This window comes from Lupinus angustifolius, chromosome LG15 (genome assembly GCF_001865875.1).
Source record: "Lupinus angustifolius cultivar Tanjil chromosome LG15, LupAngTanjil_v1.0, whole genome shotgun sequence".
In the NCBI taxonomy this organism is placed as follows: Eukaryota; Viridiplantae; Streptophyta; class Magnoliopsida; order Fabales; family Fabaceae; genus Lupinus; species Lupinus angustifolius.
In genome coordinates, this window is record NC_032023.1 from 12,752,490 (window position 1) to 12,766,216 (window position 13,727).

The 13,727-nt window shown below is 31.7% G+C and overlaps 2 protein-coding genes across 3 annotated transcripts; one reads left to right on the forward strand and one right to left on the reverse strand.

Annotated features, from left to right (window-relative positions):
- LOC109327423 (RING-H2 finger protein ATL74-like) lies at positions 1,696-3,437 on the forward strand. 2 transcript variants are annotated; one of them, XM_019560565.1, is made up of 2 exons: positions 1,696-3,053; positions 3,090-3,437. In XM_019560565.1, the coding sequence occupies exons 1-2, from the start codon at positions 2,487-2,489 to the stop codon at positions 3,102-3,104; spliced, it is 582 nt and encodes a 193-aa protein (XP_019416110.1). In that variant the 5' UTR covers positions 1,696-2,486; the 3' UTR covers positions 3,105-3,437. The 2 variants fall into 2 exon arrangements, with proteins under 2 accessions (XP_019416110.1, XP_019416109.1); XM_019560564.1 differs by having other exon boundaries at positions 1,697-3,185.
- Positions 8,316-11,683, reverse strand: LOC109328700 (probable chalcone--flavonone isomerase 3). The gene is made up of 5 exons (XM_019562284.1): positions 11,453-11,683; positions 11,271-11,354; positions 10,848-11,003; positions 9,963-10,189; positions 8,316-8,630 (listed from the first exon to the last, which is right to left on the reverse strand). Coding segments are annotated over exons 1-5 (630 nt in total). The 5' UTR covers positions 11,454-11,683; the 3' UTR covers positions 8,316-8,468.

Below are 13,727 nucleotides of genomic sequence, written 5' to 3' on the forward strand. Positions count from 1 at the left end.
CAACACGTGACTTTCCATGTGCCCCACTTCCCCCCTTATTCACATGCCCCACAGAGCAATTTGTCGCCATCTCAATTTGTGATTATTCTAACCACTTGATGAAATAGGACAAAAGGAATTTGTACATCTTACAGCTACATATGTTGTCCTCTTTCACAATCATCTAATTCATTTAGCAGTTGTCTGTTACGTTTTTTGTATATGGTCCATAAGCCCATCAAATTGGTTAATACATCACATAGCTTGGTTTAATTATGCCAGTTGTTAAATCAGCATAATGCTAAAGAACATTAAGTCAAAATATATTAAAGACTTCTATATAGCAGCAGTGTAACGCTTTGTCATTGCTGTTTACAGGCAAATGGCAAGCTAAATTCACTACACTCCAACAACACCTGTATGTAGCTTTATATAGCTTTTAATTGACATAACTTACTAGAGTTGTTCAGTAAACAATAAGAAGATTTCTAGCTTTTGAAAACTAATTTTCAAAAGGTTATTTAACAGCTTTCAATAATTCACATACTAATTTTACCTTTCAATGTTATATTACTTATTAATGATATTCTCACATTGGTACAATAATGAAATTTGAACTGAAGTTGATGTAAATCATTACCAACTTTATCAACCTTTGTTTGCAATTAAACAAGAAGTTGATTAACTAATCATGCCATCCAATGTTCATTATGATTTTAAGTGCTATAATAAGTTGCAGTATCTTTAAATCAGAAACTAATAATGAACGTTGGATGAAAAAAGAAAATGAGGGAACAAATTACTTAAACTTTAAATTTATGATTGAGTAGAGGAGTGGGAGGAGGATTTGGTGCTCAGAATAAGAAGCGTAGTTAGATGGGATCAGGTGCCATAATCAAAATTCTTAACCTCTCTTTTATTCCCTATCCTGATTCTGAAGTCAACCAATATCTAAACTTCAATATAACCAAACAAGGTGTCATGTTTTCATCTCAGAACATAAATATTTAAAATTTATTAGACAACTTATACCTTATTAACAAATATATAAATATGTTGATAGTGTAAAAAACTTTATACTAAAACAAAATACTTATATTACTTAAATATATAATAAAATATCAAATCATACTGACATTCTGAATTTGGTCGTGTACTTATTATATTCCCTAAAAACAATGGATACCACAAGGGAATTTTAATGCCCCTGATTCGATTTCCCAATCAAGACAAATAATTATTCACCGGATAGCAAAAAAATATTACTAAAATATTTAATAATAAAAATAAGCACTCATTTCAGCTTCGTATATTTTTTATCTTAAACATAGATCAAATTTATCTTTTACTACTATGATCAGAAAATATGAAAGATTGAAATAAATATTCACACTCTTATTTCATTTTGTGTAATTCCCATGGTAACAATCACCACCATCAATTTCATCACATTGTGACCATCCTTATTGTCATTATCTTTGGTATGTCTGTCATTACTATTATTATAGCGCCACCACCATTATTACTTTGTCAGAACTATTAATACCGCCAATACAACCACCACTGCCACTACCATGATAACACTACCGTCATCACTTATACTACCTCCATCACTATCACCGCCTCTACTGCCACCACCACTATGTAAAGGTATTATAGTATATTGTACGTTATTGTATTTATGCTATGCGATAGCGCCAACAAAACAAGACAAAATTGTGCTGTACCTTAGTTATGCTATTATGTTTTTCTTTTCTTAATTTGCATCAAAGGCACCATCTAAATGTTACAAATCACTGACCACTAGCCTTATTATCCACATAACATAAAAACCCAAAACTTTCCCCTTCTTTCATTTGCCTCGCATGATTGAGTCTCTTTATGCTCTAAATAGTAAGAAGAAAATTTCCAACCACTCCTATAATTAAAATACTTTCAGATCCTTCATAGTTCATAGATATTGCCATAACTCAGTAGGTTCTTCTCCTATTCACCATTCTTTCTGGGATTCCTTGTCCTTGTAACGAAATAGATGCTACTTTGAAGGCCTTATGTAGCAGAAATTCTGATAGATATTGCCATAACTCAAAAGGTTCTTCTCATACTAGTGATACTACTCACCACCCTTTCTATGATTCTTGTCCTTGTAACCAAATAGATGCTACTTTGAAAGTCCTTATGTAGCAGGAATCCTGATAGATATTGCCATAACTCAAAAGGTTCTTCTGTACAAGCATAAAAGTTCTTGAATCCTTACACTCAACTACTCAAGTCATCAAGTGCAACAAGTTCTAAATCGAAGAAAGCTAAATCCAGACACACAAGGTTATAATGAGTCTGAGGTGTTTCAATCCTCTCAAATTTCTGAGGGTCAATTGAGAAGTAAAAAACCTTGGAGCAGTTTCATGCAGCAGCCTTAGATAAATAAGCTGTTATCTCAAAGGGGTGCAAGAATTCTGAGTTTTTCTGTTGAATTATTAGTGTTTTTTTCATAAGCAGAATCTATAATGGCTCTTAAACATCCACCACACCGCCTATTGCTTGACACAGATTCAAGCTCAACTGCACCAGGGAATGCAAATAAGACAAGTGAGTCTTTTGCAAGTAACACAAAATTTGACACCAATATGGTGATTATCTTGGCAGCCCTGCTTTGTGCACTTATATGTGCTCTTGGACTCAACTCAATTGTACGTTGCGCTCTGCGATGTATCCGAAGGTTCGCAGTTGGGACATCGGATGAGGTTTCGGCTCGTGCGACATCGAAAGGACTAAAGAAGAAAGCATTGCATCAGATTCCTATAGCTGTTTATGGTGCAGGTAGTGCAAGTATTGCAGCCACAGAATGTCCAATTTGCCTTGGGGAGTTTATGAATGGAGAGAAAGTTAGAGTGTTACCAAAATGTCACCATGGATTTCATGTTAGATGCATAGATAAATGGCTGCTCTCACATTCCTCTTGCCCTACTTGTAGACAGTCTTTGCTTGAACATCCAACAATTTCTGATGCTGCAACTGTTGCTATTGCTGTAACTGCAGCTGTAGGAACTAGCCATCATGTGGAGCATGTCTTAGAAGATCATGAACATGAGCCTGTAGATGTAGCTGTGGATGAGATTGGTTAATTGAAATTGCAATTTTAGTCCTCCATGGTTAGAGTTCACCCTAAAAGAGGGAAAATATGAATAAATGGAAACTAATTGTTTGAAGCATTGCTCATAGATTTTAGAACTTTTCATATTTACCATTTACTTGTGTAGTTTTATGAAGAATTGAAGATGTAGAGGTTGATAATAGTGTAGAAAATTGAACCGCTGGATGATGGTTTCAAAGACAATTCTGTTTTTGTAGATGTTTTGTAAGTTGAAAGAAATTGTGCTAAATCTTGAATGTTTGTTGTCTGTAATATATACATTGAAAGGCAAGTGATGTTCAACTAGATGGATACTTGGATGACATTGTTTCCAAAAAAAATAGAAGATGAAAAAAAGTATTGTTAATGAACAACTAGTTTCAAACTTAGTTGAATTCTTTTTCACTTTCCTTTCACCAAAATAAGCGAGCTTTGGCGCAAATGCCTAGTAACAAAAAGGTCACAAGTAAAAAATTTGGAAATAGAATTTTTGTTTAAATGTATAAGAATGCATATATATGTTCCACAAATCTCACCAAGTAGAAGTCTCATAAAATGAGTCATCCTTTGTTTAATGAATGACTAGTTTCAATTTTCAACCATTGTTGAATTTCTCTTGTTTTCCTTCATTGCTTCACTAAGCACTCACTTCCTTCATTGCTTCACTAATGCACATTTAACTTGATTTAGATATTTAGTTCATATTCCACATTTATATTTTAGAACTGTATCAGTGAGAATAAGAATGGCATGTGACTTCTCACTTCACAATCTATGTCATACGTCCATCATATCTATTTGATTTGCATGTCAAAGTAGACACTGATGCTCATTTTCCTTTTGCAGTAGGTGACATATTCTTTGTTAAAGAGAAATCTAAATGGTGCAAAAAAATATTATATTTGAAAACAACCTTAAGTAGCAGAGAAATAAAGTAAGCAAGCACCTCAATAAGTGATAAGTGATAGAGATGGAAATCAGATTCCAAATGTAAAATATCACATGAACTTCAAAAACACTACCTTTCCACGTGGAAGGCCTTGTGCCAAACTCTCCAATCAATTATTATTCAAAGTGTTTGTAGAGAAAGATATAATTTTTTCAGCTTTGAAAGTCATTTAGTATACTAAACTTAAAAAGGTTGAAAATGTATGTTCTGTTAATTTTAAGGTAGATAATAAGTCGTAAGGCATAAAGAGGAAACATTTTTGTTCAAATTGAGTTTTATAGGGAAAGGAAGATAAATAAACAGCTCTTAAATCATAAAATACACTTATGAAATGACTAAGTCAACTATAAAACTTAATTTGGAAACAAACTTGTTAGAGTACAAGATCCATTTCATGAATTATGGTGACACAATCAATACAACTTAAAACTTAACACCAAATCTTTATTCTTTTATATAGTACAGTACTCTTATCAATCGAGCAAAGCTTAATTCAGATTCTCTCCCGTTAGAGGCTAAGAAACTATGGCATTTATCCTAATTCCAAAAGTTAAATCTTTATTACTCATTAGTATCCACAAGAGATTTGTGGAATGTGGACAAGTGTCAATTGAAGAGCAAGGGCCAAGGGATATAATATTGTAGCCAACTTGTCTAGTCTTAATTTGTCGGACTTCAAGATGAGAAATTATCATGACATAAATAGATAAGAGACACCAAAGGTGGTTAAGTGAGCCTCCTATGATAACCCCTTCATGTTTACATTATTCTCTTATTGACCTTGTGTACCATGTATCCACTTCTTTATAATGCTATTGTGGTTCGTCCACATGAATAAAAATCATGTAGTAGTAATGTAAAGAGTGATGATCCTTGTATCCAAATAAACCATATACAGATACCTATACACTTATTTCATAATTGTTAGCTATGAACCCTATGGTTAAGTTATACTAATAACTATAAATCGAATGTGTGACATGTGTCGATGTACCTCGAAGAATCAAATGTTTGCCATTCAGTCAAGAACTATAATCGCGATACAAATGAAACATTAGAACATTATCTTAACTTTTTTATGTAGAGATGTTTTTGTTGATGAATTGAACCGCAAATATCTCTCCAGATAGCTCAAGTCACTTCCAGCCACAGTTTGTAGTATCAGGCCTAATAATGCAAGTACAGAACAATATGTTTTTTCCCAAAAAAATGCAAAACGATATAGAGTGGAGTCAGTTGAATAGTTTCTCAAAGGGATAGCTGAAAAATTGTCTTCTATGCAATGAATGTGATGAGAACCAAAAGAACAATTTTACTTAATTTACAATTCACATCCCATGGTAATGGCTACATACATGTTTACCCATAATTTATGAGCCTGTCATATACTTCCATCATTATGATTCTCATCACTTAAATTACACAATATAATGCTAGAACATAGAGTGTAATATCTATATACTAAAGTGTAAAGATTTATACACAATTAATGCATTATCTATCCTTCATTTGAATTACTTTTATTTGAGAGTAAACGATAATTAAAAATAAATAGTAAAAAATACAATAATAATATAAAAAATTATTACACTATCAGTGTATACATATTTTTTTTCTCTTACTTTATATAAATTTGGTTAGTGGAAAGCAAATGAAAACAAAAGCTAACCATTAGCCAAGTTGATTATTTGATAAGGGAGACAAGTTTTCTACTCTTTTTTCCTTTAGGGCAATTTGAATACAAGAGCATATAGAACAGAAAATAATCATCATTGTTACTGTGCTCACAGAATGGAATCTCAATCTTTTGTTAATATCCTCTACTACCCTTTGTGGGCTTATATTATTAAAATAAAAAACCATTCCAGCACTGCTTGTGGATTTCAACCAAGTAATGAGAACTTAGTATATCCTACAGCTTTAAATTGACATTTTGAAGGCATTTCAAAAATGGACCACCCACCACCTTCTCCTATTGTTCATGTTTGATGATGATTGATGGGTACTTTACTTTGTTCACATAAACTTTTTCCTTCATTTTTAGGATGAGAAGAAAAATGTATATACAGATAATAAAAGAATTTTATATACTATTATTGCATCATTCATTATTCATGTTTAATCATCGTTGACTCTTCAAAAAAAGTAATACAAAAGAATGCCGAATAATATATTGAATATGTATAAATCTTTATACTAACTATGCATAAATATTACACTCTTTCAAGAACATGGGGAAAGTACTTCATTCATTTTTTGAGCAAAAATTATACACAAAATAGATTTTACACACAAAGCATAAAAATATATACATTATGAATGCACAACCCCTTTAACTTTATTTTTTGCTTGCTTTCCGTGATTTCCTTCGTTCTTGGATAAAGTTGAAGAGTCAGGGTTCTGTGGTTAGATTAACATGTTAATCCACTAAGCACACAATTCGTACAGGTACGAATGCATTAAGTTGGACAACTATTAGGGGTAAAGTTTGATTGCAAGATTACGATTGAAATGACTATATCTCTTTTTAGTACAAATTATAAGGTTAGCAGAAAATAAACAAGTGTCTCAAAAAAGAAATTGAATGCTCCATGAATCCAAGACCCCATCTTCTTAATTTGGATTTGGAACCTTACGTGATTTAATAATTATGTATTGTACAACTGTACCTTACATGAATCATGACCACATGATGGAATCAATTAGTTTTTCTAGGCGGAGGTTTTTCACATAAATCTTGTATTCATTTTATTTATTTCTCTTTAATTATAAATTGATTCCATGATATGCTTTCCCATAGTACTGATTTTTGGGCTAATGGAGCATCTGATCAATTGTTTTTCATATCTAGTATTAGATTCTCATAAAATGGAGGAGTAAGATGTGAAGTATATTTTTTTAACTTATTTCTAAAATAAATGGATCATTATAAAGAACCTTCTATTTCACAATAATTATGATATTTATATATAGGATAGCTCAAATTTGAGTGAGCTGAACTTATAGCCATCAAATGAGTGTGACCTCATAACTAACTAGCAGAAACAAATTTGTAACTAAAAATGTAATTAGCTATAGATAAAAGATGTCATATGCATGTAATGCAGCAGAAAACATAGCTTCTAACCATCTTGTAGGTCTCACGGAGGAGCTTCTATATGGTCTTCAAATGGAACCAGAAAAAACATATGATATAGAGGAAGAAAAATTGGGATGAATACAACTCTCCTTACATGTCCACATTCTTACATTATTGAATGCAAAGTTTGGGTTACATATGAGACATATACCTTTTTTATGTGTGTCTAATTCATCCATATGCGATTGATAAATCTTATATTTAAAGGCAAATTCATACAAGTACTGATCAGATCATGAGAAAAGTAGTTGAGCAGTTATATCTATATTTATTTCACAGGCATTCATACCAAACAATTCTCCTTAAATGCCATAATTTCTTATTTAACAAGTAATCAAATACTATGTAGTTTATGTTGGGAATCCTTCCTAATTGACGTGAAAACAAAACCAATGAATCTTGGTAGATGAACCATTGAGTACATTAAATGATAGTTATTCTCAGGTTTTGAAATTATTCTTTGACTCTTGAGAATTATGAAGTCTAACTTAGAAAGTTGAAGTAGCACTTTTAAAGTGTCTTGAAAAGTATGACAACAATTAATCCTCCATTATGTGTCTATGATAAAGCTTTCCTCCATTTTACTATATATAGGGGACTTATGAGGAAAAGATACAACAAACAAGTGAGAAAGAACAACATAGAGAGAAATTGAGAGAGTTTATATCCACCTAGTGTGAGATTTATATTCCTAGTGAAATACTAGAGAGTTTGTATTTCCATTATTTTTGGGTGAGATTGAGTGTTATCCTCTTAGTAAGAGAGAGTCAAATATTGTAATCCTACTTTCTATAGTAGAGATATTTTTCTGGACTAGGTTGTGGTTGTTTCCTTCTGACATTGAGGAGATTTTTCTACATTAAAATTCTTAGTGTTATTCTTCTACTCTTCTCTATTTTCTTTATCCACTTGCCGCTTCCACAAGTACCATTTTGCATCACACAGAGAAGGGAAATTGATTCTAAATTTCCTATCCCTTTATTCATGTTCATTTATAAATTATTTAACAAAATAATCTTATGTTAAACTTAATTTTGACTGGTTTAAGTTTATTTTAGAGTTTAGACAAATATCACTAGGTAAATTGCTAAATCTGTATAGTACTAATACCAGACTGACAAATTCAAAGAGCACTCAAGAATTTCACATATCATGGGATTAACATTATTCCAATAAGAGTTTAAAGCAGAAATCCGATGGAAAAAGTTCCATTTACTACACATCAATGCAAACAATTAACTCAAACATTACAAAACACAAAGTTATCTTCACTTGGACAACTCTGTTGAGAGAGTGCTAGCCAAAGATGAAATGGTTGAGGGAGACACCGCTCTGGAACCACCAAGGTACCATTTCTTGATGGTCTCAACCACATTGGCATTCTCTACGACAAACTTTGAGTCTTCCTTCCCCTCCAAAGATACAACAATCTATACACAATAAACATCAATGTTATTAGCCATTAGCAAGTTATATAATTCGAACAATGATCTGTTGTCCCAAAACATGTTCCAAATCATGTCCCGCACTAATGAAAACATGTCAACATTCATTATTTATTCTATTTTTGTTTCAATGTTTGGAACAGCAGATCTTTATTCATGTAATTCAAAAGCAAATCAAAAAAGGCAACTCATGCTTTTATTTTACCTCAGCAGTTGTAGAATCAGCTGAGAAATGATAGGTGATTACTGAGTGTTTCTTGAAGTACTTAGACTGCAAAAATTCAACAATTTTTTCCAAAGCTTCCTCTTCTTCTTCCTCATATTTGTCATCAGCTGCCAACCTGTCCCTCACAGCACTCTCAATTTGAACACCATATTGTGCACCTTTGATCTCTTTGATCACCACAAGTCTTACAACCTTCTCAACTGGAGCTGCACATATGCACATCTATCATTCACTATTGTTACTCATCATTGGCAATACATCACTATTACTTCATTCATACCAATTAATCAACAAAAGAAATTACATTATTAAAGCTTTTGAGAGACATTTTTTTTTGAACTGCAGTTATTGGAGAACAAAGCTACCATAGAAACAAGACAGCTCCAGTAACAGTTAAAATTCATTTAAAAAAAATAAAATAAAAATATTGGAGAACAAAGTCACCATGGAAACAAGACAACTCCAGTAACAGTTAACCATTAACTGTTACTGGAGCTGTCTTATTTCCATGGTGGCTTTGCTCTCTAATAGCAGTTGCAATTGTTTGGCGTAGTTGCCCTTCCAAGAAGTGTCATTTCCAGGAATTGAACATTTGACATTTTGGTCATTCTGAGATCTAGCGGGGTCTTATATCACTATATCAATGTCTTGTTGATAAACCAGAGTTGCAATTGAAATTATATTGTGTCTACCGCAATAAAATGTGGCCAATGCAGTTGCAAATGTAGAGACCACTAAAACTGCAACATTGCAGCCAGAACTGCCGTTGCTGATCATGAATTAAAGACCCTTTTTGTTTGTAATTAATAGCGATAATCTCTGAAGATATTCATACAACTTGTGTTACTGAGGATCACAACTTACCAAAAATGACAGAATCAAAGAAGCCATCATTCTCTTCAATTAGCAAGTTATATAATTCGAACAATGATCTGTTGTCCCAAAACATGTTCCAAATCATGTCCCGCACTAATGAAAACATGTCAACATTCATTATTTATTCTATTTTTGTTTCAATGTTTGGAACAGCAGATCTTTATTCATGTAATTCAAAAGCAAATCAAAAAAGGCAACTCATGCTTTTATTTTACCTCAGCAGTTGTAGAATCAGCTGAGAAATGATAGGTGATTACTGAGTGTTTCTTGAAGTACTTAGACTGCAAAAATTCAACAATTTTTTCCAAAGCTTCCTCTTCTTCTTCCTCATATTTGTCATCAGCTGCCAACCTGTCCCTCACAGCACTCTCAATTTGAACACCATATTGTGCACCTTTGATCTCTTTGATCACCACAAGTCTTACAACCTTCTCAACTGGAGCTGCACATATGCACATCTATCATTCACTATTGTTACTCATCATTGGCAATACATCACTATTACTTCATTCATACCAATTAATCAACAAAAGAAATTACATTATTAAAGCTTTTGAGAGACATTTTTTTTTGAACTGCAGTTATTGGAGAACAAAGCTACCATAGAAACAAGACAGCTCCAGTAACAGTTAAAATTCATTTAAAAAAAATAAAATAAAAATATTGGAGAACAAAGTCACCATGGAAACAAGACAACTCCAGTAACAGTTAACCATTAACTGTTACTGGAGCTGTCTTATTTCCATGGTGGCTTTGCTCTCTAATAGCAGTTGCAATTGTTTGGCGTAGTTGCCCTTCCAAGAAGTGTCATTTCCAGGAATTGAACATTTGACATTTTGGTCATTCTGAGATCTAGCGGGGTCTTATATCACTATATCAATGTCTTGTTGATAAACCAGAGTTGCAATTGAAATTATATTGTGTCTACCGCAATAAAATGTGGCCAATGCAGTTGCAAATGTAGAGACCACTAAAACTGCAACATTGCAGCCAGAACTGCCGTTGCTGATCATGAATTAAAGACCCTTTTTGTTTGTAATTAATAGCGATAATCTCTGAAGATATTCATACAACTTGTGTTACTGAGGATCACAACTTACCAAAAATGACAGAATCAAAGAAGCCATCATTCTCTTCAAGCTCCTTTGCAGATTTACCTTTCCACTGCTGCAAGTGCCCTACTATTTCAGGGTCCAAGTAAACTCCAATTGAATAGAATTTCACTTGGAGAAAGTGAATCTCCATATCGGTAATCCCTGATTAAAGATGAAAATCAAGTTATTTCTACATGCTACTTATATATAGAATCAAATCAAAGCAAATAAATCCAAGATTTTATTGATCTAGAATTAAAACCTATAGTCAATGATCTAGATCCATTGCTCCCTTTTGTTTATTTTATTACTTCAATATAAACATTACCTTACAGGAACATTAATAAATCTAGACCTTAGTACCTTACCCTATCTTCAGAATCAAATCAGGAAAAAAATTGAAAGTGATGAGGACATAAAGCAACAAACCATGACCAAGCAGAGATAGGGGCTTGGTAGTAGTGTACTTTGAAGGGTAAGGGATTTCATCAACCAATACAACTTCATCAGCCACTGAAATTAAATTCATAAAACAAACAATTTGTATAAGCAGTTCAAAATCAAGGAAGATCAATTAACAACTCATTTGATTGAGAAGATGGAGCTCTTACTTGTTGTCTTTGCAGGAAATGGACAAATGTTAAGGGTATTGTGTTTCCTTTGATTGTTCCTAACAAAAGGGTGAGGTGAGGAACTAATAGATTTGCTACGAAATATAAAGGGTGTGTGTTTTTTTAGAGTTAAGACCCTTCCTTTGTTTCTTCCTAACAAGACCAAATACAACGTGGTAGGTAGAGTGAGTTGATTCAACTGTGATGGTTGTTCACGTTATAGCCTTATTATCTGAACAATACACCAACGTGCCAAACTCCCTTCTCTTTTTAACTTAAGACCAATACCAATCTCTTCAATTTTACATTAATTTACAGTGGCATTTCATAGCATATATGTTTGCTTAAATTGGGCTTCAAATGAAAACAAATTAGCATCAAATAATGTCAAATGTGTCTCCTCTTTCGCACCAAATTTTGAGTCTCTTGTGTCTATCATTCTACCACCATAACTTAAAAGATGAAAATATATATATAGCGATAGTGTAAAAGTTTTTATACTGATATTATATTATCTATCATTTATTTTTAAATAAAATTAATGCAAATGAACAGTGGATGACTGATTGTATATAAATATTTACACGGTGCATAGATATCACACTCAACTTCAAAATTAACCATAATCCATAAATATTATATAATAATGGTTTCTCAACCCTTCAATGACTTTCATGTATCATATCGAATATGTATTCAATATTGATACTATTTGATACTTCATAGATACATATCTATACCTTGTCGAAATTACTTTTTTAAAAATAAATAATTTATAAATCTGATACTTCCCACATATTTTCTGATACTCTTAAAATATTTTTTCAATGCTTTATAGACACCCAAACTATCATATCATAGCATTTTAAGAGAGAGAGAAACATAACACAATTAATTAAGTACAAGAGAAAAATATAATATTCAATCTACCAAGTAGACTTGTAGGATAGAAAAAACAAAACATTTGTATTGCATAGAGAATAATAGGAAATACATATGCATAATGTTGATCATCAATTAAATGAGATTGATAATATTCTTATTTGTCAATACTAAGTAAAGCTTTCTTGTAACAATATGAATTTCATTTTGTATTTAATAATTTCTAAGAAATATGTTTTTTATTTAAAAATTCATAACAATAATATATGTTTATTATGTTATATGAATTTTATATGTGTATCTCAAATGTATTGTATCATGTATTTTTAAAAATATGTGCATTGATGTATAGATAAGTATAAGGAGATTATGAATTTTATAGAATGTTAGCATTTGTTTTCAAATTTAAAAAAGTGTGTCTCTCCTCCCCTTGAATTTATTTGAATAATATGTATTTATCTATATGAAAAATAATATAAGATTTTGAAGTTGGGTGAGTAACATTAAAATGATGGAAAAGAATAGTTTGGTGTTGGGATTAAGATGAGGTAAATGTTGGGAAGCATTCAGTCAATTTTGATGCCTTTGACTACTTTGAAGTGATGCGGTGGGTGGCACGTACACCACCCGTCATTCCACCTACCCATCCATAGAGGCAAACATCAACTACTAAATTCACTTTCCAATTTATTTTCTGGTTTCAACTTGTATAATTTTCTTAAATTTCAAGTAAATCCAATATTTTCTTCAAATTGGTCTCTTTGTCATTTTCAGTTTTAAATTAGTTCTGTAATTTTTCCCCGTTAGTTTAGGAGTTTAAAGTTCATTCTTAATGAAATTGAACTTTGCATTTTTTAGGTACTTATCAACCATCATTTATATTACGAACAAATATATCTACTAATAATAATAGTTATAGAGAAAAAATTATATAACACTTCATTAGAAGATACAAAAATAATTCTAAAGAAATAATACTTAAAAGCACAACAATATCAATTTTATAATCAAATTCAAAAGAATATTAATTTCATAATCAATAATCAATTTATGCTAACTAACACATAACACATAATTAATTAAAAGTAAATTACATTAACACCGAGTTTAACTTAATTACATTTTTAAAAGATTTCACTAATTTTCCTGACCATGAATATAATTTACTCTAAAATAAACTTCTATTTAAATTCATGATTTTGTGGAATCAAACAGAAACACATCAAAATCCGTTTGCAATTGGAGTTTTACGAAAGAATGAATGGAAAGGGAAATCTTGATAACCATGAAATTCATTTATAAGATGATTCTAAAATTTTTTCTTTTCTTTCCTTTTCTTCCAAAAACGGCCATCACTCCCTACGGGTATAAACCAATATCATGTAAGACAATA